The sequence below is a fragment of the Xiphophorus couchianus genome, chromosome 21 (assembly GCF_001444195.1).
Source record: "Xiphophorus couchianus chromosome 21, X_couchianus-1.0, whole genome shotgun sequence".
In the NCBI taxonomy this organism is placed as follows: Eukaryota; Metazoa; Chordata; class Actinopteri; order Cyprinodontiformes; family Poeciliidae; genus Xiphophorus; species Xiphophorus couchianus.
This window is the reverse complement of record NC_040248.1, coordinates 4,947,243-4,974,023: the sequence shown is the minus strand read 5'-3', so window position 1 is coordinate 4,974,023 and position 26,781 is coordinate 4,947,243. Positions and strand designations below refer to the sequence as shown.

At 35.9% G+C, this 26,781-nt stretch overlaps 3 protein-coding genes across 7 annotated transcripts in view; 1 reads left to right on the top strand and 2 right to left on the bottom strand.

Moving 5' to 3' along the window:
• The window catches only part of cnksr2a (connector enhancer of kinase suppressor of Ras 2a), a 66,174-nt gene extending 62,356 nt beyond the window's left edge, over positions 1 to 3,818 (top strand). For both annotated transcript variants that reach the window (XM_028005087.1, XM_028005086.1), the window contains one exon: positions 1,306 to 3,818. In XM_028005087.1, coding sequence (XP_027860888.1) covers positions 1,306 to 1,527 — 222 coding nt within the window. In that variant the 3' untranslated portion in view covers positions 1,528 to 3,818. The remainder of the gene's footprint in view (positions 1 to 1,305) is intronic.
• An 814-nt stretch (positions 3,819 to 4,632) lies between these two features.
• Positions 4,633 to 12,479, bottom strand: klhl34 (kelch-like family member 34). The gene is given in 3 exon segments (XM_028005283.1): positions 4,633 to 6,686; positions 6,774 to 6,782; positions 6,785 to 12,479. Coding segments are annotated over 3 exon segments (1,848 nt in total). The 5' UTR covers positions 6,827 to 12,479; the 3' UTR covers positions 4,633 to 4,889.
• A 75-nt stretch (positions 12,480 to 12,554) lies between these two features.
• smpx (small muscle protein X-linked) lies at positions 12,555 to 26,470 on the bottom strand. 4 transcript variants are annotated; one of them, XM_028005279.1, is made up of 6 exons: positions 26,454 to 26,470; positions 26,249 to 26,358; positions 20,910 to 20,972; positions 17,623 to 17,709; positions 16,285 to 16,425; positions 12,555 to 12,972 (listed from the first exon to the last, which is right to left on the bottom strand). In XM_028005279.1, exons 3-5 carry the CDS (start codon positions 20,943 to 20,945, stop codon positions 16,288 to 16,290), a joined length of 261 nt encoding a protein of 86 aa, XP_027861080.1. In that variant the 5' UTR covers positions 20,946 to 20,972; positions 26,249 to 26,358; positions 26,454 to 26,470; the 3' UTR covers positions 12,555 to 12,972; positions 16,285 to 16,287. The 4 variants fall into 4 exon arrangements, with proteins under 4 accessions (XP_027861080.1, XP_027861082.1, XP_027861079.1 ...); XM_028005281.1 differs by lacking the exons at positions 26,249 to 26,358; positions 26,454 to 26,470 and adding an exon at positions 26,171 to 26,195; XM_028005278.1 differs by lacking the exons at positions 26,249 to 26,358; positions 26,454 to 26,470 and adding an exon at positions 25,058 to 25,195.
• Between the last annotated feature and the right edge of the window lie 311 nt (positions 26,471 to 26,781).

Genomic DNA, 26,781 nt, shown 5'->3' with positions numbered 1-26,781 from the left:
GCCTGAGCAAAGTTAATCCTTCTGGCCTGAACGGCTCTCCTGTAATGTTTGTATTTATTCCTTGGATACGGCGTATTTACTCCTCCTGATCTCCGTGTCTGTGGCTTTGGTGTCTCAGTCAACCAGTGTTTGCACCCTGTCTGGTGTATATGTAGGAATATACCAAGCTTTGGGGAGCATTTGGTCGAAAATATTGTGTGGCAGTAGCAGTGACCCTGTTAGATGGCATCTATTATCCTCAGCAAAGCATAACGCTGCTTTTTTGGACGTTTCAACATATTTGCTGCAGTGGTTGCTGTGGAAACAACAAGGACGTGAACACGCTCTCTGTCTTATCAACGATCAGTGGATCAGAACAGATGAGAAACGGAGAGAGGAAGAATATTTGTTGCAGATGGCTATTCTGGTACTGCTGTCTTTTAAATAATTACATTTACTCAAAAAACTGACTTGGATTTCAGAATTAGCCTTTATTGTCGTCATACAGAAGCACAACAAAATTTGTTTCAGAACAAAAAAAGACAAACAACATAAGAAAAGGCTGTTTGTGTAAATATATACAAATAATTACAGGGAACACCACGCTGTCATCGTTAAAAGTTGTAAATCCCAGTTATTCTATTTAATATATTATGATTTTTTTTAAGGTCTCATTGCTACAAATTTGTACAAGACGCAAATATGACACCCATTCAAGCTCAAGTTTCCACATTTTGTAAAACGTGTACTCAAGTACTGAGTAATTGATCAAATTATCAATAATTTAATATTAAAAAAATTACATTATCAGACAGATCAAAATATAAAGTTAGGTGGAAATTTAGGTATTTTATGAACCAGAATTACAATAATTCATGTAAGTGACAAATAACAAAATCAGGCAAAAGAAAATTTTTCCAGATCAGTTTTTCTCAGTAAAAAACAAACGAAACCAGCTGCTGTGTGTCTGAGTCTGGTGAATTTTTGGATTAAACAGGTTTTCTTTTCACTCAGTGGGGAGAAAATCCAGACGTTTTACTCAAGTTAGAGTAGAGATACTTCATAATAAAATTACTCAAGTAAAAGTAAAAATACTCCTAAAAGTAATTTTTTTAAAGTTGCTCAAGTAAATGTAACCAGTTACTGGCCCACGCTCATTCTTCAGTTTTAGATTCCCAGGAATCTATTGGATTTAGTCTTAAATCTCCCCAAACCTGAGTGTCTCCAGTCACGTCTGTGTCCTCTCCATGTGTCTTGCGTTTGTCGTCGTGGCAACAGGAAGTGTGAGAGTGACCCGCCCCCTCCTGTGTTTCTGCATCCTCATAGGACAGGGAGGGGGAGCTCGCGCTGATTGACAGGCTGCTGGCCAATCCGCAGCTCTCGTCGGCCGAGTTCCAGGAGTGGAAGCGAGCCTATCAGGACCTGTTCACTCAGGACCAGAACTCCGCTGCCGAACCCGAACCTGAACCCGAACCCGCCGACCCGGGGCCGCCGCCCCTCACCCCCTCGCTGTCCCACACACACTCCTACATTGAGACCCACGTCTGACTTGTTAAACGCGGACAGTTAAACAGTCTGGTTCCGATTGTTAAGATGAGTGTCGCCGGGCGGGTCCGGTAGTGACATTCTGGCTCGTGGTTTCCGCTTCCCGATCGGTTCGCTACGACAGATTACCAAGGAGCGCCTCACGCCGGGCCGGTGACCTGCCGCTCCAGCTCACGACAGGTGCTAGTTCCTGAGTATCACCTGTTAGCTTTTGTGCTCTGTACCTTCGGAGAACTCGCCGTCATTTCCTGTGGATGATTCCTTCCCATCACCTTCATAAAAAGCGAAATCACAGAATGTATCTCGACTCATCCTGCTTGTTGTGCCATGTTTACTCTAAGTGCACATTGTCTCATAGCCAGTAAGTTGACGCTTTTTGCTCCATAAAGCCTTATGGAGTAAGCAGTATGGAGGTTATATTGCTATATTTACTGTACAGTGAGTGTTACAGCGAACCACAATGAAATCTTTTTTTAAAACTCTTGTTTTGTTCTGATTTTTGTTTCCGTTTAGACTTAGAGGCTTTTGTTTGTGCAGATTTGGTAGAAATTCGTACAGTGCTGGGCTGGACCTGAAGCATGCACCCTCCTTCTGGAACAGGAGCCATTTAAGGGAAAAATCCACCCTAAAGTAGTTTAACACAACGCTTAACAAACAGAGCCTTCATCAACAAACATCCTGCAAAATACAGTTTCTTCAGCAAATATCTTAAAATAGTAACTTAAAAGTAACTTTTCAGCAAGAAATTGGATTTTGTTTTAAGTCAATAATTCATTAATATTGATTTTAAAAGTACTTGTTCTATTGGCAGATTATTTCACTTATGACAAGACATTTGTTCCACGTTATAAGCTAAATGTAACTAGTAATTTTTCATCAATATTAAGGAATTATTGAAAACTCGCATATCTTTCTGAAAAGTTACTTTTAAGTCATTTTTGTCTTATTTCAAATGTACTCAGTATTTGCACTGGAAACTAGACCAAAAATACTTGGTAAGATTTAGTTTTTGCAGTAACAATATAAACATTTATTTTAATCTGCATAGAAACCCACATTATTAAATCATATTAAATATTTACAGCAAATGTCTTAGAAAATGTAATATATCAAAAATGAGATCATAAAAGTAATCTTTGCTCTGAACATGACAGAAAAAAATCTACACAGAAATAAATAGTTAATCATAGAAATCTCAGAAGCATTGTTAATGTTTTACCCGAGAAGGCTTTTTTGAATGTATTTGACTTCATTTTCCACAAAATGGTTACTATATAAAGATATATATATATAATAAAGAAAATTTAGATACGCAGTGCCTTGAAAAAAGTATTCAAACACCTTAAACTTTTGCGCATTTTATCACATGACAGCCACAAATTTAAATGCATTTTATTGTTTTGTTTTTATTTTTTAATGAAAGGACTTCATACCAACACATAAAAAGCCAGGCAGTTTAATGTCCTTTTACGATTGAATACAATGTCACATAAAAGTAATAAAATTTATCAGGTAATGTGATAGAATGTAAAAATTTTATATTCAAACCCTATTTTAAATATGTATTTTTACATACTTTTAGCTTAATAACGATTACTGAAGAAATATTTACATGAATTGAATCTAAACAGAAAAATATATTTTATTAGTAATCCCCACTAGTGAAAAAATGCTTAAATATGGATTTATTTAATAAATACATAAATCCGTAGATGTAATAACTAAAGAATCCCCGTTATGAATTATTTATTAACAGTATAAAATTCTCCAGGGGTGGATTTTTCCTCAGACTCTTCAGCTTTATTTTAGGCGTCTGGCATCAAACGTGAGGAATATTTACATAAGAAATTAAACATGGATCTATTTAAGATGTTAGTCTATTTCTATGCTGCTGCCAGAAGATGTAGTAATGTATCTCAGACGTTTCACAGACTACGAAAGCAATCATAAATAGGTAATAACTTCCACTGACAAACACTGTTTCATGCTCTTTTTATGCTGCTGCCCGTGGTTGGTTGTAGTAGCATGTTTTTGCTGTAGATCAAAACAATATCCATGTTATGTTTTGTGTTTAAAACCTAGAGATATAGTAGATCTCTATTTATAGAGTGTAAACTGTCTTGGAAGAATATCTTTAATTATATCAGGGTTTCTTTCTGCAAACTGTCATTGTGTAAAGAATGTTTAGTGTTAAATCTATAAATTATGGTTAAAAGACGGTATTTATTTATGCGTTCATTCTTCATGTTTTGTTGGAAGAAGAGACTGGATCAATAAAGTTTTAGTCATTTGGATTAGAGGCTCTTTATTTGTCTGTTATGTTTTTCTTTTTTATCAACAAGAGAAACGAGGCTGAGAAAAATTGACATTTTGCCTGAGAGGAATTATTGTGATCTGATCTGAACAATATCATAAAACACAAACAATAAAAAAAGCGTACCGTTGTTACTTTATTATAAAACGATACTTATTAGCTATAAAATCTACATTTCCTCTGACGACATCACAACAAGAATAAATTGGATTATCAAAAGTATCAGAAGTGATGAGTAAACGTCACTTTAGATGTTTTATTATCACAAAATACTTTGTAATATTTAGTTGGGGTTTTTTTTTCAATTATTTTGTAATAAATAATCATTTATTGACCTTAAAATTATCCAAACTACTTTGGCTTCCTCTAACTTTTGTATTTTACTCAAGTTTTTCTTTTTTTGAGGCGTTTGTTTTGCCTATCTGCAACATTTATTAAAGAATAATAAAATATAAGAACAGAAGAAATCTGTAACATGGTGAATACATTTTCACTATACTGTAAATAAATCTATAAAAATGTGTAGTACGTGTAGTAATTCTATAAAAAAAATTCACTTTAAAGCTAAAATATGTAACATTTATAAAAAATCTTTGAAAAAAATCAAATTCCTTTGCCTTCTCCTAGTGCTAACTAGAAACAACCAATCAGAGCCAGGAGGCGGGTCTTAGCGCTGTCAATCATCCTCTTCTCCACTACGCTGCAGCTAGCATAGCATGTTGTGAGTGCTCAGGCTAGTTAGCATAGCCACCGATGACCACGGATAAACAGTTTTCCTGTTATGGTGAGTTATTTCTCTGCCATTAGCACATTTAGCAGCGAGTATCCAGTGTTGATTGACAGCGCTAAGACTCGTTACTTACTGCAGCTTTAAGGCGGAAAGAAAATGTGTTGAGCGTTAATCAAATTTTTATCTCAGACAACTCATTTCTACAACTGGCATTAAAGCTTTCAGCAACAGTTTTTTATTTTTTCTTCATGGCAATTGAATGTGATTATTAAACAGTTATTCTAAAGGCGCTACTTTTTTATAGATGTTAAATTGGGTCTACTAGTCCGGCAGAGGCAGCAGAGTGCACTCAGTGCCAGTCAGAGGTCTCGGAAGCTGGGCGATTTCTTTCCACTGATCTTTCTTCGTATCGTACTCCAGCACGTTCCTTACAGTCACCTGCTGTCCGTCGCTCCACCTCCTCCCGCCGAATACCAGCAGATTCCCACATGCTAGGGTTAACATCCCGTAGCTGAACAAGCCGTTTGCAAGTGGTTTGAGGCGGGTCCAGTGGTTCGACTGCGGGTCGTATCGTTCTATGTCACAAAATTGCTCGTACATCCCCAGCAGGGCGTAAATGTAGCCGTGGGCAGTTGCCAATCGGTGACCAAACCTTGGGATGGACATGGATGCCCTCTTTTCCCAGACTGTGGCCGTCAGGTCCCAAGAGAGGCATTCCCTACTTATTTCCCTGTTTACATCCTGGTTACTGCCATGGATGCCGCACTGGTGGGCAGGGAGTCCTCCTGACACATAGATGTTCTTGTCAAGCACGGTAGATGCGTGGCCGTGAAGAGGGCAAGGCATCGCTGCAGCTCTCCTCCATGCTCCTGAAGCCATGTCGCAATACTCAGCAGAAGCTAAAGAAGTGTATGTCATGGAGTCCAGATTTGACTGTCGTCCCCCAATAGCATAAATGACGTCTTCCACCACACAGCAGGTGAACTGCACCCGCCTCTCCAGCATGGACTCCATCTTCTTCCAGTGGTTGAAGCGTGGATCATACCTCCAGGCTTGGCTTGAGGTAGACACAGTGACAGACTTCTCATTGCTATTTTTCATGTCTTCACCGCCAATCACGAAGAGAAAACCTCCCACCGAACAGACGCAGGGATTTCTGAGTCTCAGAGGTAGAACAAAACCTGGCAATGAAAACTTCCTGCTACTGGTGTCGAACGATAGCACTTGTTGTTCTGGCCAATCAGGGCTAACCCCACCACCAACAAGAAGCACACTATTGGGTGATCCTCTAAGGGTTGACTGCCTGCTTTGTGCTATTGGCTGAGTTGAACCCATATGATGGTACTCAAGAGCCCGAGTCAGCTGACTTCTGATCAGAGGAGTGGCCATGGCCCTGTTTCCGTGGCAAAGGTCAGAAAGGTCTGAAGGCGCAACCAATCCAAAACGTAGACGACTCAGCAGAAGGTTTGACTTTAGCAGAGGAAGGGGCCCATTTTCATCCAGCCAGTCTAGAGAGAGTCTTATGAGATCCACCTCCTTGGCCCCAGGTATCTCATCTGCATGTAGCACCGCCATCAGCGACGGAAAGTTCAACCCAAGGAGATCAACCCTGCTTTTCTGCAGCAGAACCGCCATCTTCTTGGCAATGGTTTGATTTGCAGCCTCAAGTGCATTCAAGAGGAAGTGTTGCTCAGCCAGATTAGCATAGTAGCAGCAATTATCTGCAGTTAAGCCATCCGCCATAAATCGCTCGCATATTGACAGCGCCGCCTCTACCTGGAGGTACCGGGCTGCTTCCACGACAACAGGAAGTGTGGAGGAAGAAATGCTCAACCACCCTGAGTATAAGAAATCCAAAATGGCTTCCAAACCCTCAGGCGTCAGCGCCGGGAGCCTGATGGAGTCTGCTGATCTCTCTGCGGTTGTCTCTCCAAAAAGGGCCCAGAAGTAGTCACTGGAGCTCGCTAACAGACTGCGATGACACGGGAAGGAAACATCGCCTGCTTCCAAGACGACATCGCACATCTTCTTCTGGTCCCGCAAACGCTGGAAGCCAGAGAGGAGTCCGGTTCTGTGTGAGGAACTGTAGAGGAGTGAGTAGGTATCCATGCATACGTTCTGTCAAGAAGAAGAAAGGACGACAGATTTTTTGCTGATGGGTCGCATGAAAGCAGATTGGAAGAGAGTGTCCTCAGTTGAGCTCACTCCATCTGTGATTTAGTCCTCTTCTGTCTGCAGAAGCTGTTATCTGACACCATGATAGGGAGGTCATGACAGCCCCCTGCACATCAACACAGCCCTGTGACCCGTCCCTCTTTGGCACTGAGACTTGGCTCTCTTGTCTCTGTCTGGGATACTGGCGCTGTTGGCTTTGTGTTTGTCAGCTACCCTTTACTCCAAGTCCTCAAGGGAGTATCCTCCAGGCGCACGCCTTCAATTTAAAATCAACCAACAAGCAAACATTGTGTTGTCAAACAGAGTTGGACGGACAGGGAGCCAGATTGGTGTTTGCGAGTCTATCTCTGTGGATGATGTCATCTGTAAATACAGCTGCCGCAGTCGAGGCGTACAGGAATCCGATGGGCACGGTTGATAAAGCACCTTTCTGTCAGGAATAGAAACAGCTTAGAGGATTCATCTGGAAGGACAATACTGTGAGAGCTAGACTCTAATCTTTTAAACTGGATTTTATTGATGCAATCTAGAATGTTGATCTCTGGAAACTTTACCACCAGAACATTTTAAGAGATGCTAAAGTATGCCGAAACAGAATAGAAACAGTAATTTTATCCGAATCGAGGTTATTCCAAAAGAGCTATTAGTAGAAACTATTATAGATGCAGAAACTTTCAGGTTTAGTTATGCTTTACTTAGTTTTGAAACACAATTCTAATCAGTTTTAGTGTTAATAATATAATGTATTTTGTTTTGTGTTTATGAATCTGTTTATGAGCCTTTCGAACTGATTTGAAATAAAAAATTTTCCTCAAATAAGCAGCTGACGTTAGCTGCCATCAAATTAAGCTAGTCCACAAAATTGCAACAGTAAAAGTTGGGAAAAAACGGCAGTTAGTTGGTTGTTCAACAATAATTTAATATATGTTTTTTAAATTGGTATCTTCTGTTGAGTATCCATTACCAAATCAATGTAGACATAATCACAATACAATACTTTGACTTTTTGAATTCTGCACCTAAAAGTTATCAAAAGTATGAAAAAGCTAAAATTACTACTGTAACTAAGCAATATGTATCTATTAACTATTAAAAACTAGCAAACACACTCTAAAAACTAATTAAAGCTAACCAAATTGGACAAAAAGTCACAATGAAATGAAACTAAAGTATAATGAGAAACTATTATAACCATTCTTCACTCATTGTGATGAGTAAAATAAACTTTGTACAAACTCTGTCCAAGAGTTTTTGAAATTGAGTTTATCTTAATCTGGGATGTTTTAAAACTGTTCCACATCATTAAATCTGAGGGTTTTCCTCTGAGGTGTCAAAAGTAGCTCGTTGCTGTTGGTATTAGGATAATCCTGTCCCCTTTGGGGAGGCATTTAACCTCTCTCCGACCTGCAGAGCTTCAGAGCCACAAAGATGGATGTCACTGTATTATTTTTATGCAGCAGAAGAGAGGCGGTGGGAGGGATATACACAACGCCTACAAGCTTCCCAGCATGTTTATGGATGTTTCTGATTAATGTCCAGCTACTGCCAGGGTTTAACTATGAAAACACGACATGCTGAGAGACATTTAAATGTGAATTTTGATACCCCACCAAATGAGTTTGCATGTTTTAGTTGTCGTAGGATATTCTTCAAAATCCAGTACATTACATTCTCGTTGAAGTGAAAACCACGCTCATGTTCTTTTTATCTTTTATTAGCTGCAAAGAGTTTTTAATCTTTGGGGCTCTGTGTCAGGAGTGTTTGTTTGGTTGACCTGATGGGCATCTAAATTTAGCTGCAGCTGCTACGTTTGAGCGTTTATCTATGGGCAAAGAGACACGTGATTTGGTGATGGATTTGTGCTGTAATTCTGGGGGTATGTGTGCTTGTTATTGTTGACACCTCCACCTAAAAGAATACAGAAAAAAAATCAAGAATAATGACAGGAGACAGATTTTATGCTTTGGCAGGGCTCAGAAAGACTTCAGGAATTAAATTTTTTAGCCTTGAGGTAACTAATCTCACATCTTTGCTATGTCAATCTCCTTAACACCCACCTGAGAGGATTAAATGTCTCAGCCAAGATTAAATCAGTTTTTAATGTGTGATCTTCACAGTATTACTTTCACAGTCAATCATCCTATTTCTGGGTGTTTTTCATACCAGAAACTGTTCAACAAATCTGCTGGCAAGATTATATGTTTAGGAGAGCAACAAAATTATCTAAAAAACTAAAGCTGCTACTTAGTGTTGGGGTATTTGGTTTAAAAACCTAAAGATGATGAGACAATTAAAAACCGTAAACACTAAATCAGAAATTTTGTTTGTTCTTGACCGTTAGCTATTGAGAAACGATTGCTAGCCGGAGGTGTAAACACTGTCGAACTTTTAAACAATTGGATCTGATTTTACCCGATTGCTAACATTTGTCTGTGACCATATGTAATGTGCTAGCTCGATGAAACTTAATGTAAACAACTGGAGAAATTGAGCTCAATGGGAGAAATCCCAGACAGAGAACTGGAGGAAATGAGAATCAAGCAGAAAGGCAATTTCGAGGCTAATAAAACTAAGATATTGGCACAAATTTTACACCCTTTTAATCCTTCATGAAAAAAAGAAGATTGAAAAAGTTTCTTCTAGGTTGGTTTCTAGATTCTGGACTTTTGAGCCTCTTTTAAAGGTTTATTAACTCCTGCAGCTGGAGTGAGAGATTGGTTTATTAGTGTACATTTTAACAAAAGAAAAACTTGTCTTGATTTTACTTTATCTCAGTACTGCATTTGACACTGGAAATATGTTTGAATGGTTCATATCTCAGATCAAAACCTTGTGTCACCTGGCAAATATAAAAATGAATGTGGAGTTCCCTTAAGGTGGTGTTCTCAACCCACTTTTATTCAATATCCATACAGACAAGTGAAAAAGCTGGGACACACAATGACAACCTGTCTTTCTAAATTTTTTTGGACTTATACAAATTACATTTCAATTTCCCCAATACTAAAAAATTTAAGTAACACAAAGTAATTAAAATTTCTAAATTCTGTAATACGTTATTTAAAAATGCCATTTCCCTACATATTTTTACCAATTTACAATGGCTGAAACCGGACCTGCCTCGATCTGAACTGATTACAGGAATATGGTTCTTCTTGGGGTTTCACCACCGTCACTGGGCCCTTCAGTGTTGCTAACGCTACTACTGCATGTACCGATTGTACTGAAATCATACCTGATCTCATCCCCTTCAGCACCCATTTGCTTATGGACTTCCAAAATTAGAAATATCACATTGCAAAACCAGTGTTGAGTGAGCAGCTCTTGATATTCAAAATGGCGGTGCACAGCAGAAACGGGACTACCAACACTTCAGTGTTTGTTCACTTTCTGGGTCACTGTTCTGTCCAGGATGTTTTATAGTTTTTAATGTTGCCATACAAAAGATTTAAATAACTGTCATCTTATTACAAACGTATTACATGCAAAGTAGATTTATTTTAATCACCTCTAAACTATGGAGGATCATGAGTTCAAGGAACATCTTTGGGGATCACTGGTCTAAAAAACATCCATATGTGGTGAAAGGTGAAAAGTAGTTGACTTTAAGAAGCTACCTGGCATCTAAATATTGCTAATATACATCCATGTCCCTCATTTGTAACATGTTTTTCATGATTGTCCACAGAAAATGGCTGTGCAATGCCTAAGAGATGTAATGTTGAAGAAAAACCCGGCGTTAAAATAAAATCTTTAACTTTACCATTTGATTGACACTATTTCTCACCTAAGGCCTTGAGCCTAAATGTGACTGAAACATAGAGATTGGAAATACAAGTGGCTGAATTTGGCTTACTCTCTAAGGAGTCTGGATTCACATTGACGGATTGGGGAAAGAACTCAGTGAGGTATGAACCAGGTTTTTAGCTTTGCTATGATTGTCATCTGAAAATCTTACTGTAAAGATATTTTAGACCTCAGAATAGATCAAGGATTTCCTGGTAAAGATAATTTATCATCGCTTCCTTGGAAAATTCTTCAAATTCAACTAGAGGTGTGCCGATCACATTTATCTCACTTCGCAGCCTGCGTGTGCATCTGATCTCCTCTTTCCTTCACTCTTTAACGCTCTGAGTGAATGGGGAAGTTTGCGTGTTGCGGCAGAAAATTACCTCGGGGTTGAAGCACGTCAAAATGCATCAACGCAACAAATCTAATATGGCATTTAAAAAACAAACACCTGACGAAGCTTGGCTACATTGAGGCTTAATGCAGGAACAAAATGACATCCGGAGCAGCCAGACGGCAGGTAAAGCAGCACAACTACCACCACTCACCCTTAGGAAGAATCCATAGTAGCAGAAAAAGCTGCGCAAAAGTTTAATATTCTACGAATGTCGAAAAAACACAATTCCACAATTTACAGTGCTTCCATTAAATAAAAAGTGCAATAAAATTCACACCTGGATAACTTTAATCATGCAATAAGTCATTAAAAATCATACCACACCATCTTCCTTCTACCACTTCCTGTCGTCTTCTTTGTCATTTCCACCAGTAGTAACATCCAATTTTTGATCATGACTCAAAAAAAAGTGTTTCCATTGCAGTTTTGTGAAATACACTAATTTTGATACAACTGAGAAACTGCCTCATGCTGGGGCAAAAACGTTTTACCGAAAATGTGAGTTTTTTCATAAATTGACGCATTTCCATTAAGCTCTTTGTTTCACAGTTGGAGCCACAATTGTCATCACTTTATTTTATTACAACCCATCCCACGGTTGTCATTGACAACCCCAAAATTTCAAAAATATGGTGACACTCGAAAATAAAAATAAAACAGACAATAAAGACAAATCCTCAAATAAAGGGCAACTAGACTTTTCACTACTCATCCAGAAGGTTTCGTCAGTTCTGAACAAAAGCAGGAAGTATCAGAGTAAGTTACGGTCAGAGCAATCATTCGTCCATTAAATCCGATTACTGATGTTACCGGCCAATTGGTGTGTGTGATTGTTGACTATAACTATAGTCCTGTTGCTTTTTATTCAACCACTTAAAATCTACACCAGTGTACAAAATGAAATTTTACTACATTTATTTGATTTCCACTGAGTAACAAATGTTTTGGTATAGAAAAGTCAACCAACAGATGATTTTTTTTGTCTTTTACTTTAACAGGAAATGACTAAATGGGTCTGTTGGTTTTTTTTTTTATAGGTTTTACTGTGATAATATTAATTTTCTGGAAAAAATCAACAAAATACAAATAATAACTTCCAATTCCCAAGCAACCAACCCTTCAGTTGATACAGTAGAAATATTTAATCACAGGCCAATTAACGTTTAGGAGTAGATGTACTGTTTAGTTTTACATTAATAATATTATTACTGCTCGAGTAAAATTTATTCACTGTAAATAACGTCACTGAATGAAGAATAAACATGTTTTAGCCAAAAATGGGCACTTCTACGGTTTATGTTGAAGTGAGACCTCTTCTTAATAGACAAACTTTGTTGTCCTATTATTATTTGAAGGTCAACAAAATACAGTAAACACCAAAAATATTGTTATTACATATACTGTATACATTGTCTGCTTTAAGTATTAGTTTCATAATTTGTATTGAAAATATAAATATATATTTGAAAGTGTTTCCTTTGTCTGAATTGTTATTTTATTACTATATTTGATTAAATCATTTTAAAATATAGTTACTTGTAACTGTGTTTACTAAATACTTTTTACTTTTACTAGAGTAACAATCTGCTGACGTAGTGCTACTCTTACTGGAGTTCGGTTTCCGTCTACTCAACCCAACTAACGCGGCCCTAAAAAGCTAAAGTGCCTAAAAGTTTACTGCTACAATGTTAGTTAATTTTGTTTTGGGATAAAGGAGGATTCTTTAAATGTGTTTCATTCTAAACTAATAAACTAAACAAACCCTAAAATACTTAAATAATGGCTGACGCCTCTCATCTTATTCAGTGAGTTCAAACCCAAACTGTAGCAGAAACAGAATATTTCTACTTTAAAAAATTATAAATTAGCTTAAATGTGTATTTTAATCTGAAATATTGAATTAGGGAACGTTTTTAGAGGTAATTTTAGACAGATTGTTGGGGTTCCTCTGATATCTTGTAGCTGCAGTGTTTCTACTCTTTCACAACAGAAGGAAAGTCCGAGTTTGTGGAGATTATCGTCCATCCTCTTCGGCTCAATTTCCTGCAGGAGAAAAGAGGAAATCTGCAGTGAGGGATTTTATTTGGCAGCTATCAGATCTTAAAGAGAAATATTTATTTACATTTTAAATGTTTTTTTTCATGAATTGATTGCAACAGCATTGTTATTTTCCTTGTCAACTAGAGACTTTACAACGAGAAAACGGCTCCTGGTTTGGTGTAAAGAAGATTAATGGCAAGAAAATTGATGACATACAAAAAACTATCTAGTAAAGATCCTTTGTTTTTGTTACATGTAAAAGTTTCAGATCAAAAAGCAACATTTTAATATTAAAATCTGATAACTTGGGTTGAAAATAAAATACAGTTTTCAAATAATCATGGTATTTTACTCTTGCAAAAATCACCTGATACAAAAGCTGAAAACATGAGGTACACCAAGAAGATCTCAAAAAGCAAATCATTATTCCCCAATCAATGTGGAGAGAAATGTAACTTATTTTTATTCAAACAAAAAGTGATTTTAATTAGAAATGAAATTGTGATTGAAATACTTAGCATTATAAATAAAACTAAATCTAGTTTTCTGTATAAAATCCTGTTTTTTTTCCATTCAAATTGCTTATATTTTCTCACAAAGTGAAAATTTTCTACAAAACTTCTTTTGTTTTTTATCTGAATTGTTAATTTTTTCAAGAAGTGAAAAACAAAAGAATGTATTTGAGCTCGTCAGAAATGCTTGGTTTCGATTCTCATATCTTTTGGTTTCGGCTGTTTTTGGTTGGACTCAAAGAGCTTTGAGTTCTGACAACAGGAACTTTGTGGGCTTAAGGAGAAACAATGTAAGACGTGCTCCTATTGGTTAGTACCAATTAAAGCGACAGGCACTCAACCCTCCCACCTCTGTATTTGTAAAAGACAAACCCTTAGAAGCTGTTGAGGTACAACAACTTAGGGCTGGACAATATATCAATAACAGCACATGTTGTGATCAATATCAATAGATAATCAATCATTTCACTCAACTCTGATCTACAACCACATAGCATTCTGGGAGATGTAGGCATAGGGAAGGCTTTAGCTGCTCAACCTTTGACAGCTAGCCAAGCAAGGTTAGTGGAATCAACTCACTCAGTCTTTGGTTACCTAGCAACTCACTCATTCTATGGTTACCTAGCAACAACCTGTTGAGTAACTTGCGCAGCAGCAGTTTAAGGTTTAGCCACCCCCCATAACTGCTTAAAAAAATAAATAAAAAGCCATATGGAGTGAACGTAGAATATTACTACAACAGCTGAAGAGGAAAACTTTGGATAAAACAGGAAAGATCACCAGTTTGGCAGAATTTCAGGTTCTTAAAACAAAAAAATAATCACTAAATATAAACATCTGCTGACATGAAAGCCCGTATTTTGTGATACATATTTACATAATTTTTAAGTTGAACTGCTCTGATTAATAATGTTTATTTTTAAAAGCCTGTCATTCCCAAATTCCCAATAATAAGGGTTGTGTTTTTCCTATTTGTAAGAAAAGGGACAGATCTGATTCAAACAGGTGAACATGTTGTTTTTAGTGTTGGTTTCGCTTCATTATCGGACGGCTCCTGCTGCGTTCCTTTGACAGGGTGGAGCGGTCTCGGTGTTTATGTGCCGCGGTTCCTGTGTCCTGCTGACAAAGTCACAGCACAGACCGCTCCACATTGCTCACACTCCTAAAACACACACTAGAATGCTATAAAATACAAATATAGCGCCTGACTCAACCCTCCCAGCCCACACACACGCTCACACACCCCAACAATAGCTCAGCTTGACCCAATGGAAAGAAGAGTGGCCAACAGTGACCCCCTGTGGCGAACTGAGAGAATTACCAGTAACTATATTTACCTTTGACAGTAAAGATTTTAAATATATCTGCCTTTACGAGCTAAAATTAGCAGATTTTTAAGCCAAACTATTTTTTCTCAAGTTAAATATTATCTAAAGCACAGGTGTCACACTCCAGTCCTCGAGGGCCACAGTCCTGCAGTTTTTAGATGTGCCACAGGTACAAAACACTGGAATGAAATGGCTTAATTACCTCCTCCTTGTGTAGATCAGTTCTCCAGAACCTTTCTAATGACCTAATTATTCTGTTCAGGTGGTGCAGCAGAGGCACATCTAAACGTTGCAGGTTACCTTGAGAACTGGAGTTTGACACCCCTGATAGGAATAAAAGATACACTTAATAGTTTTGTCTAGACTGCTGAATTGTTTTTAGTTTTAGTCTGCTCTGGACTTTTTGCTGTATTCCCAAACAGCCTCCACGCTTCCTTCTGCATGTTAAAACACAGCTGCGTTTTTGTTGGAAAAATATTAGCTATTTTCTTTCACTCAGACTGAATTTGCATCCCTCTCTATGAGGCTGTGACATGGCTTATAAATCACCCTCTATCCTTCCTTTCTGTGCTTTGGTTCTTATTTGCATCAATTTTATTTCTGGAGACTTTCTGCACTCAGCAACTCTGAAAACTACAACATGGAACGGAAAAATAAATGTATTTTTGTACGTTTGTCATATATTTTGAATAATGTTTGTTCCTCAGTTTTTTTTTATGTCTTTTTACTTTAGTATTTTAGTGTTGCTCCCTTTTTATTATACATGTATGTTGCATTTAATTTAATGTATTTGACTAAATTTTTCATTGTATTATATTCCATAATACTGTATATATACATTTATAATACTTATATGTTATTATTTATTCAATTATTATAATCATCTGGTCAAAATTCAATATATTATAAACAAACATACTTTTACAAAACATTGGATATCTTTTGTTCCTTTTCTAGAGGATTTAATTTATTATATTAATTATTGAGATTACATTTTTGCTTCACGTTTTCTTCCCTCAATGAAAAAACACAAAACCTAGTTTCTAGTATAAATATCTTAGTAGTTAGTATTTGTTTACTTAGCAGATTATCTTATAACATGGGGAAAAAAATTATTTTGAATGAATCTAGTACTTTTTCATCAATATTAAGTAAATATTGACATAAAATAACCTCTTATTTCTTGTTGAAAACTTACTTTTGAACTACTTTTGTTTTATTTCAGGTGCACTAAGATATTCATACCAGAAAGTAGACTAAAATTACTTGGTAAGATTTTATTTTTTTGCAGCGTATAGCCAAAAACAGTTTTGATACAATATGAAAATCAACAATCCCACCTGCGAATACCGTTAGCTTTTATTTCTTTTCAAACATTCATCTTCAAAAATGATCAAGCTGACACTTTCAGCTCTTGTGGGTGTAACCGATTGCAGTTTTTATTATTAACCGAGTGACACTACAGATGAACCTACATGTTACTCCTTGGTGACCCATCGTAGTTCACTCTTTTTGTTTTGTAGCTCCGATAGGTTGACCGCCGGGCCTGGTAGCTTCTGCAAAGATTTCTTCTCTTCTAGTGACGGGGGACGCATTGGTAGTTCTGGTGGTTGAGCCTGCAGGGAAACAACAAATAAACTGAATGAAAACCTTTTAAAGTAAAAATATAACGGCTGGCTGTGAAAGCCAAACCTTTTACCATTCTTTAAAGCCGCAGATTCTGAGAAATTTGGTTTCTCTTCTTTATGTTTGTTCAGCTCGGCCCACAATGTGACCCAGGATCATTTGCTTAGGGAAACACGAGGTGTGACCGAACAGGACCAGAGAGTCCTCATGTGGAGGTGTTCACACCTGCTGTACGACTCTCAATCTGGTTCAAAAGGCTCAACAGAACCAAAGAGTTTGGTTGAAGCTTCCTTTAACTAAACAGCCGTGAGAATGTAAATCTGCAGAAAGCCAAAAATGCTAAAGAGAAAGATCAGGTTTGTGGTTCAGTTATTGGCCCTAAACTGTGGAATGAACTAAGTGATGATATCAAATTATGTCCCGTCTTGCTTTAAAAGAGCTTTAAAATGATAAAAGCTTATGCTGTTGCAAAAAAATTCATACTTAAATATAAATGTGTGTATGTGTTCTTGTATGAACAGAATATATCTTTTGTTAATGTAGGCTGCAAGTTGGGTAGTAATTAGTTACATTTGCTTGAGTGTTTTTATTTTAAATGTACTTTTTTGAGTATTTTTACTATGCTGCACTTTTTACTTTGAGTAGTTTTGTTATGAAATATCTCTATCTTGAGTAAAATGTCTGGACTCTCTACCAACTGAATAAAGAACAAACATGTTTTAACCACAAATTCACCAGACACAGACACACATTTGCTGTTTTTATTAAAGTTTCATAAGTTTTTATTGGGGAAAAAAACTGACTTGGAAACATTTTCTTTTGCCTAATTTTGATATTTTTTGCTACTTACATGAATTATTGCCATTTTGATCCCTAAAATACCAACTCTTTCCACTTAAACTCAAATTGCAACCATTTCATGATGTAATTTTAAAATATTAAATGTTTAATAATTTGCTTTTTTACTCTTGAGTAATTTCTTGGATGGCTACTTTTTACTTGAGTAAAAATAAGTTGAAGTAGTGAGTGAAATTTGTTCATTAACAGGCAGGTGTTAGCCTTTGCCTTCAGTCATTCTTTGTTGTTGTTGTTGTTAAAGTAACATTTTATGTTGTTTTTTTTCCTGTGTGTAATGTTGATAATTCACCATAAAGTGAAACTGAGCTGAGCCTTGTGTCCAGTCTCACCTCCTCTGTGTCCGCTGTCTCCTCTCTCCTCTTGACAGGAAGTCCCGCCCCCGGACGCAGCGCTCCCATCGGGATGTTCAGATTAGCCTGGTGGGGGGAAATGAAGCGATGAATGGAGCTCAATGTTTGCGCTAGTCGTTTTTAATGGTGACCACTGCTTCCTGGTTTCAGCGGGCCATAAAAACCGACGTGTGTGTTTATGAAAATTAGGCCAGAAAGAGAAGAGAGGAAGCTAGTCGAGTTAGCATATAGCTAACACGTAGTTAGATAGCAGCTAGCTAGCTCCGTGCTAGCCGTTAGCTAGCTCCGTGCTAGCCGCTGCCTATTTTATGTGTCTGTACAGTATTTGTAAATAAGCGCACATTGTAGAGCTGTACGAAGCTGGAGCAGTGTTTGTTACTGAAGTGTTTTAAAGGTTTTAAGACCGGAAACAGACTCTGAAAGGGGAAAAATTAAATAAAAAAAAAATCACTTCTTGAATCCTGCAGCATGTTTGCTGATGTTTGTATTCCTGTAATGTTGCTTTGCCTGAAACTGTTTGCTGTCTTTATGCGTAAAGTGCTTTTAGCGAAACTAATTCATCTCTACAACCAAAGATTAAAGGAGTATTAAAAAGAAAGCCATTATTACTGGAAAATCGCAACACCTCGATATAAAGTTGTTTTTCTACTTCCATTTTATGTAAAGAAAAACTGAGTTTTAAAAGGAAAATTTATGCAGTTATGACAAGATTTTCTATAAAGTATTTATTGCATTACATCCAAAAACTCCAAAGCCTTTCATGAATATTTTATTTAAAGTAGTGCGTAGCTGTGAAGTTAAAGAAGCAGTTTTCACTTTATTCATTACATCTTATTTTTATTTCATTCAGTAATAAACATGATGAGTTCATGTAGCAACTGAAAGAAATCATGAATGAAAATACAATTAGACTATTACTAACAGAAATAATGCACAAAACAATTCAACATTTTATTACTTTCTTTTGTATTTGATTCTTTTCTTTACAAATCTGCTTTGGATATTTAGCTTTTTTCTTGTATAAGTAAAAATTTATTTTTTTCCCCCTTTCATATGATAAATTAAAAAATCTGCAACATTAAATAGCTACTACTAAAACCAACCAAACTAATTAGTTTTCTTGTTTTATTTGTCAAATATAATCAGAAAAAACTTCATTTTCTTTTTAATAAAAAAGTCGTGATTTTGTCCTCAAGCACTCTTGAATGTGATTCTAATTTATCTTAATATTTAATTACTTTGAGTTGTGAAATTCCTATTACCTTATTACCAAAAAACCTCCAAAAATATTCCCCCAATAACCTTAAATTGCACTCGTGTTTGTTTGCTTAAAATATTGAATATTACCAAACTGTTGTTGAATATTAGCTTGACAGGTGTTTTATGTAGACTCTTGTAACATAATTGTTTATTTATAGATGTCAGTTCATGTTTGTTTTGGTGTAAAAAAAAAGAAGTACTTGAACATGTTTAAACAGCTTTTTATTGATTATTTGTTTTATTTTCATGTTTTGATATCATGATGTTGTTTTCACGTCTTGTTAGGTTTTCATTTTTAGTCTGTATTGATTTTGAAACAAAAATGTAGTAATGTACGCCATTTAAAATGGACCAAAAATGGCCTAAGACAAGCAAGCTATCGCTAACATTAGCATTAGCAGCCGTTGACTTTTATTTCTGGAAGTTTTAAAAGGTTTCTAATTTGTAAGACTCTGATCATTACAAAGTAAAGTAGTTCAGCTGTTCTGCCTTGTTGCTGAAATGTTCTGTACAAATAGCCTCGACCTACGACGTTCCTCTTGTTAGCATGCTAATGCTAATATTAGCATCTGGGAGCCTTTTACAGATCCTTAGATTGATACATGTCCTAATATTGGCTCCTAATGTGACACATTTTGTTTTGGTTGTATTCCAGTGACATTTTGAATTAAAAAATAAAAAATTACATGAATTAATTACGTATAAATTAGTCTAATTAGGTTTCAGGTTATTTCTGTGAACTGTGCATTTTAGCATTAGATTTGTATAATTTACCATTTTTTCATTCCAGTCAACATGATTTTTTGTTACAAAACAAAACCTTAAAACAAATAGATACAAAAACACTTTTGATTTGAAAATAATACTTTTCCGTGCTTATTAATGGCTGTAACTACTATTTTATCCACAATCCAACACCATAATTTAGAGTTTCTTTCTTAAATTGACATTTTATTTTGGAGCGTAATGAGAAATTCATCTATAATACAAACAAAATTAACTTTTATCTTAATTCTCTGCATTTTGTTGCCTTACAGGCGCCAATATGCCAATTTATTTCTGTTTCTAGAAAATATTTTTGAATAATATAGTCAAAATGTGCACTCAAGTAGGAAAAATCAAAGACAGAAATAGCTCAAAGTGAAGCTACGTTTGTGACTTTTAACATTATTACGACATTAAATCCAGCAATGGAAATAAGCAGCTATTTTTATCAATGAATTGGCGATTGTTGTGATCAACTAGATAACATGACTTTATGTTATTATTTGGAAAATGTTTAAAATAGAATCTAAAATTTGGAAAAAAATAATTGTAATATGCAAATCTGCTGACAGGGCAGAATCAGAAGGTTTTTCTTTTTTATTTATTTTATATGATGAGATATTTTTAATGTGAAATTGTACTGCTGCTATGAGACTGCACTGCAAAAACACAAAATATGACCAAGTAATTTTGGTCTAGTTTCTAGTGCAAATATCTTGCTGCACTTAAAATAAGACACAACTAACTTGTAAGTAATTTTTTTTAGCAAAATGTAGGAGCTTATTTTAGGTAAATAATTCCTTAAAATTGCAGAAAAAGGCAGATTATTTTTGACTTTTCCTATATTATCAGTGAAATAATCCAGCAATCGAATAAACAAGCTCCTATATCTTGCTGAAAGGTTCCTTATAAGTAATTCTTTCTTATTTTAAGTTTAGTAAGATATTTGCACTAGAAACTGGACCAAATCACTTGGTAAATATTTTGTGTTTTTGCAGTGTGAGCTGTGAATTTCCTGTTTGTACCGACGCCTATCCCATGGTTAGACATGAAAACGAGCACAATAAGAAGCGTATACACTGAATAAAACTTCTTTTTTGACATTTAAAGCTGCATATGTTTGCCTCGCTCTCAAATTTGCACAAAAAAAAGCCTTGATATTGTAAATGCACTGTTTGAACCTTCAGTAATAATAAATACCTTCATGTGGAAAAGACTCTTTGCAGTAGAAAGTCATTTACCTGCAAGGCCTTCACGTTGGTCACGGGTTTGGACATAATCCTCGCCTCGGTGAGTCAGCTGACCTGCAGGAGGGAAACCCAACACATTCACCAGTGGGTCGGGAAGCTACTGGGCGCACTGGGACAGTGGTTTATGAGGAACGGGATACCATTACAGTTGCTTAGCGACTCTTACAAAGAAAACCAGGTACAGGAACTGTTCTCTGAATCTTTCATGAGAAGCAGACAGAAATCCTGTCAAAATAAAAGTGAGCTGGTTTCACCTCTGGGTGCACCTTTGGATTGTAATTAAATAAATTAGTCACACCAATCAATCAATGATGAAAAAAATGTGTGGAGAAATGCATGCAGTGCTATATTATTACTGCATTTAGGATTAGAATAAATGATTTAAACCAGAGGACATGCAAACTGTCTGAAACCTGACATTTACATGCACTTTAAACAGACACTCCTTCCCCTCTACCTGACATAAAACCAGACTTTTCTGTTTGAGATGAGTTACTTTTGCCAAAGTTATTAAGATTTGCTAAATGCTGGAACACAAAGAAATTCTTTTGTGGATTTTGTTTGCCATACATCTATACAACGGCGTGTTAGAACCACTGCAAATGAATTTTAAAAAAGGAGTGAATTGCGGTCAAAAAAATTAAAAGAGATTAAAAAATTTCAGAGCTCCAAAAGTCCAGAATTGAAACTAATCTCAGAAATTTTCTAGATTTTTTTTTTTTTTTGAAAAGTAAAAGATATGCAAGAAAAATATGGAGAAAACTTGGAATTTTAGAGTTTAAAATTTCAGAAGACTTCCAAAAGTCAAGACGTTTCAGCTTTCCAAAATTGGAGTTTTTTTCTAACATTTTTTTAATTTATTTTTTACTTTTGAAGCTCAGACATTTCTCTTTTCTAAAAAATATACTGAGATAAATAACATTTATTAGTTTTGTTTTTTACTTTTGGAGCTCAGAAAATTCAGATTTTTAAAAAAAAAAAATTCTGAGATTAATATTTTTTCAAGCAAATTTCTGAGAATATTCTTACAATTTCTGGGGGGGTTGGTAGAAATTAACTTCTTTATTTTCTAACTATGATTAACCTAATGCACTCATACATTTCCTCTGTATTTGGCAGAATTAATTTTAAATGTCTTACTTTTCCTCCCCAAGTTTTTCACAACAGTTTGCTGTAATTCTGGCCCATTCCTCCTGACTGAACTGATGATTATTTTCCTGATATTTTTGCCTGATTTTATTTTATTTGGCATTGATAGACATAAAAATCCTGCAGTATATGAATTATTCAAGAAGCTACAAACTAAAATTTTCTTTAAAAATAGTTTCCCTTTACAAAGATAATTGTCGTTTTCTCTTCACACAGTGAGAAATAAATTAATATCTTTTTTTTTTAAGTGTTTTGTAAATATCTATTTTCATCAGTGAGTTTTGCTCCAAAGAATACAGAGAAGACTGAAACCATTGTTTCCATGTAATTTGCACATTCGCCAACATTTGCATCATCAGTGTGGACCTCTGACGGGATAAAGGAAAACATTGTTGGATCCATTCATACGTTTTCTCTGCAAACTTCATCTTGTTCGGCGTTTTGGGAGTTTATCTTTGGAGAGTTTAAACACTGAAAAGTCAGAAAAAACAACTATTCACATCCACACACCGTCACTGGACAACCGTTCCTTCTTGTTTTGAACTGATCTTCACTTTTTGCTCTTTTTCTTTAACTAATATGAGTTACAGCAACATTTAATTTTCCTTTTGGGTTCCATAAACTATTAAGGCAAATATAAAATCTTGTCAAACCTTTCCAGCAGACAAACGAGGTTTTTTATGGCAACTGAAGTCCAACCTACATGATGTCAGAAATAATGAAATGGGCAAAGTTTAATGGAAAACATGGCAGAAGGAAGTGATAATACAACTTTAGTCTGGATTTCTCCCCTTGTGACACCGTGGATTGTTACCCACTGGTTGCCCGAGTCCCTTTTCGCCTCTGCAGATTAATCGTAAAACGTTCCTGGATTCTTAGCTGGCTGTCGCTTCGCTCCTTGTTCCTCTGCACCTGAACTCACCTGTCCGCCCTCCACTGCAGGTTTATTTATTTTAACAGTTTATTTATGGATTCTATATAATATATAAAATAATTATACAGTATGTTGTAATATATAAAGTAATTAAAAATATTATGTAAAATAATTTTCTGTATTTATTTTGCCACAATTGGCACTTTGAAAACATTCTGAATCTGATGAGGCTAAATTGGGGAAAAAAAGGAAAAAGTTCCTTTTAAAAGTTGAACATTTTCTAGAAAAATCTCAGAAATGTTGAGATTAATCTCAGATTTCTTTAAGAAAAGGACTTGAAAATGTCTGAGTTTGGAAAGTCAAAAACTTGCTTGAAAAAACTCAGAATGTATTTTTGACTTTTGAAACTCAGAAACTCAAAATTTACTCCTCCTTTTTACGTTTCTCTACTCTTTTCGACTCTAACACGCTGTTGTACTTTTCCTGAGTAGTTATGAGTCATTTTTAAGTATTTATTTCCTTCCTAAAAGCTTCTTTTTATTTTCCTGAGTAGTCCTTCCTGCTCCTGTGTTTTTATTCAGTCTGCAGCCAGGAGGACCAGAAACGTTTCCCTCCTTTGGTTTCCATGGAGCTGTTTGACAACAACACAGGAAAAACTCTCCGCTCTCCCACCAAAATATGCTCCAGCTTGTGGGATGTTACGTGATGAGAAGCAGCTGCTTCCTAATAAAGTCTTTCTTTTGCTTTCTGTGCGCAGGTGGAGGAGATTTTATGTCAAACCAGTTGTGCACAAACTGGATCTTTTGCGTTCGTGTCGAGGAATGATTAGTAGGGTGTGTGCATGTGTGCTATTATTGTACTTTATGAATGTCATGATGTGACTACAACATTTGATGTTTTAATTACATCTTTATGCCAGATAAAGTTAACTTTTTGTTTAAGGAGCATTAAACTTTGTGTTTCTTTACAATAAACATACAAAATAAGTGTCTATTTACTTGTTATTGAAATCTTAGTGAGATTTATGACATAATGAGTCATTTTTATACACGACTTTCTGGCCTAACAATAAGAAAAGGAGTTTATAAAATGTTCCTAAGGGAGTTTCAGGGTTCAAAATTTCCTGGAAACGTGTCAAAAACGCCTCCGACTCAACACAGTCTTGGACAGTTGATGAAATAATTAGCATCAGAAGAACTGAATAAAACAATCAGAATAGACTGAATTTGAGTAACAAAAACTGTAAAAATAAAACTAAGAACATTGCTAAGCATTAAATAACTAACATGTTTATTAGCATTTTGTATAAATAAGTGTTGTTTCTGAAGCTAAAATGGCTGCTTTGTTTTATTAAGTTCGAACAAAACGAGAGCGCAAAACTTTAGATAGAAAAGTTGGATGTGATCAATATTAATAGATAATACGCCTGGTAGAATATTCGATATTCAACGTAATATACACTGAACTCCAAATCAAAAACAGTACAGCGTTATGGGAAATGTAGCCAGAGGAAAGACTAGCCAAACTTTCCCAGCTAGCTAAAAGAAATGTTTGTGGAATTAACTAACTCGCTCGCTCTCTGGTCGCCTAGCAACGACCTGCTGAGTAACTGGCACGGCAATTTCAGGTTCCCCCATTGTGCCTCGTAACTGGTTAAAAATAATAAAAGCGAAAACAATGGCGTGAAGTGAAAACTGTGGATAAAACAGGAGGTCGCGCAACCAGTTTGGTAGTATTTTGGATATTTAAAACAAAAAAAAAACATTATCGACATTAGGAAGTGTTTATATTGTGGTGTGTTTGTCAGCCATATTGTCCAGCTCTACTATAAACAATAGAGGAGTCTACAGGTAGAACCATTAACACTTAATATAAAGTATTATCCGACTAGCCAGAAACCTTCATTCCTATAAACAAACTGACTTCCAGAACCATTTTTGCTGGGATTTTGCTTCACAGCTGGCTTACAAAATTTCAAATTATCCAATTTAATTTGAATTTACTGCACACTAAGATCAAATCAGAGTGAAATAAATATTTCTTTATTACAGATAAGTTTGAGTTATGATCTAAAAATTTTCTAGTTGATGTAAAACATGAAGTAGCTTTAACTCACCACCTGATGAAGGAACAGCGCCGTCTACTACTTGAACTGAGTCCTAAATGTGGTTCCTTTGACTTGACACCTCTCTGCGTGTTTCTCTTTAGCCTCTCCTCTCTGCCGCTGCCTCGTTTGTGGCTGAAGGATTCCTCTCATATCTAGGATTTGTTCTCTCTATAAATAGATGAGTGATACACAGAAGGGACCTGCTTTCTATCCGCTCACACACTCACTCGCTCTCATAAAACGGATTATAACACAACTAAAACTGCCGTAAAACTGTGTAAAAACTACTTTAGTGGTTCTTCAGATTGATTGATTTACTTTTGATTGTCTTGTTAAAGATTAATGTAGATGTATGGATGTCTTACAGGAGACTGTTGCAGTAAACATGGCGTAGACTACATAATAAATTGATTGAATATATTTAATTTTAAAAGAATAGAAATTATGACATGAGCAAAAATTAGAAATGTAACTATGTATAATGCTATACATACATGCATACATATTTGGATTCTGTACTCCTTGAACAGGGATGAATTATTATTATTATATAACACAATATTTATATATAGATAGATAGATATAGATATTTTTAAGTATTTATTTCTAGATAAGAAATTAATATTTATGTAAAATGTCAGAAAAAACTCAATAGGAATACATATATATATTTTCTTATTTAAATTTTTTCTCTGACATTTTACTTATTCAATTATTATTATTAAATAACAAACATGATCTATTTTTATATTTATATATATATTTTTTTATTGTATTTTTTTCTCTGACATTTTACTTGTTCGAAATAAATAAAGATTTAATTTCCTTATACATAGTTTGAACTCGATTGTTTATTTTTAATTTTGAGTAAAAGACCATATTTGGAATATTTAACTACGGTGACATGTTGACTTCATAAATAATTGTCAAATTTCACTAAAAAACAAACTTTTTAAAGAATAAAACATAATAAATAAAGTATGAACTGCAAAAGAACAAAGAAAACATGCGTATGAATCCCCTCTTTAATCTCAGTGGCTAAAAAGGCAGTGGCCTAATTCTGCTCTGACGCCCATGAGGGGCGACCAGAAGCCGCTTGATGTTTTTAAATTTAACATTTACCTTAATGTGCAGCCACAGGAGGGATTTGGCAGAGTTAAAGGTGTGTGTGATCGTGTGTGTGTGTGTGTGTTGTCTTACCTCCTGTTGTGCGTAGCTGCTCTGGCCGGCCTCGCGCTCTCTCTGAGCTCCTCTCCAGCTACCTGACCCGTTTCAGCTCGTCCTGATTGGCTCCAGTAGACACGGGACTCCTCCAAGTGTGGAAACCGACCCAGCATCACACAACTTAAATGAGCCTTCAGCCCTCCCTCTCAATGTGAGTTGATGATGAGCGTATTTCACTTACCTTTGTCAAAACTGACCCACATTCATCACAACAAACCTCCAGGGTCCTTCTGGGTCGGTTCTGCCGGACAGATGGAGCTGCTGTGTGTCCAGGTAGTGAAATTAGAAACCCTAAACTGCAGCCTGTTTATTTATTCCAACATATGCAAATACAACCCACATGCTGTCCTCACCTGTTGGCGAGGAGAGTTTGGTGTTGTCGAGATAAACATCCTCACCGCAGAGAGTTAAACTGCATTTAAGGACAAACTGCAGCTACTGCAGCCCTCCGCATTTATTCACAACCTTCACTGCAAAAACACAGAGTCTTATCAAGTGTTTTTGGTCTA

Bases quoted from the DNA above. Each gene is read 5' to 3' on its own strand.
- smpx (XM_028005279.1), bottom strand. From the start codon at position 20,945: ATGTCCAAACCCGTGACCAACGTGAAGGCCTTGCAG. The intron at 17,710-20,909 runs GTAAATGACTTT...TCCCCCCACCAG, and splicing joins CCAACGTGAAGGCCTTGCAG to GCTAATCTGAACATCCCGAT. The intron at 16,426-17,622 runs GTGAGACTGGAC...GTTTCCCTGCAG, and splicing joins AGACAGCGGACACAGAGGAG to GCTCAACCACCAGAACTACC.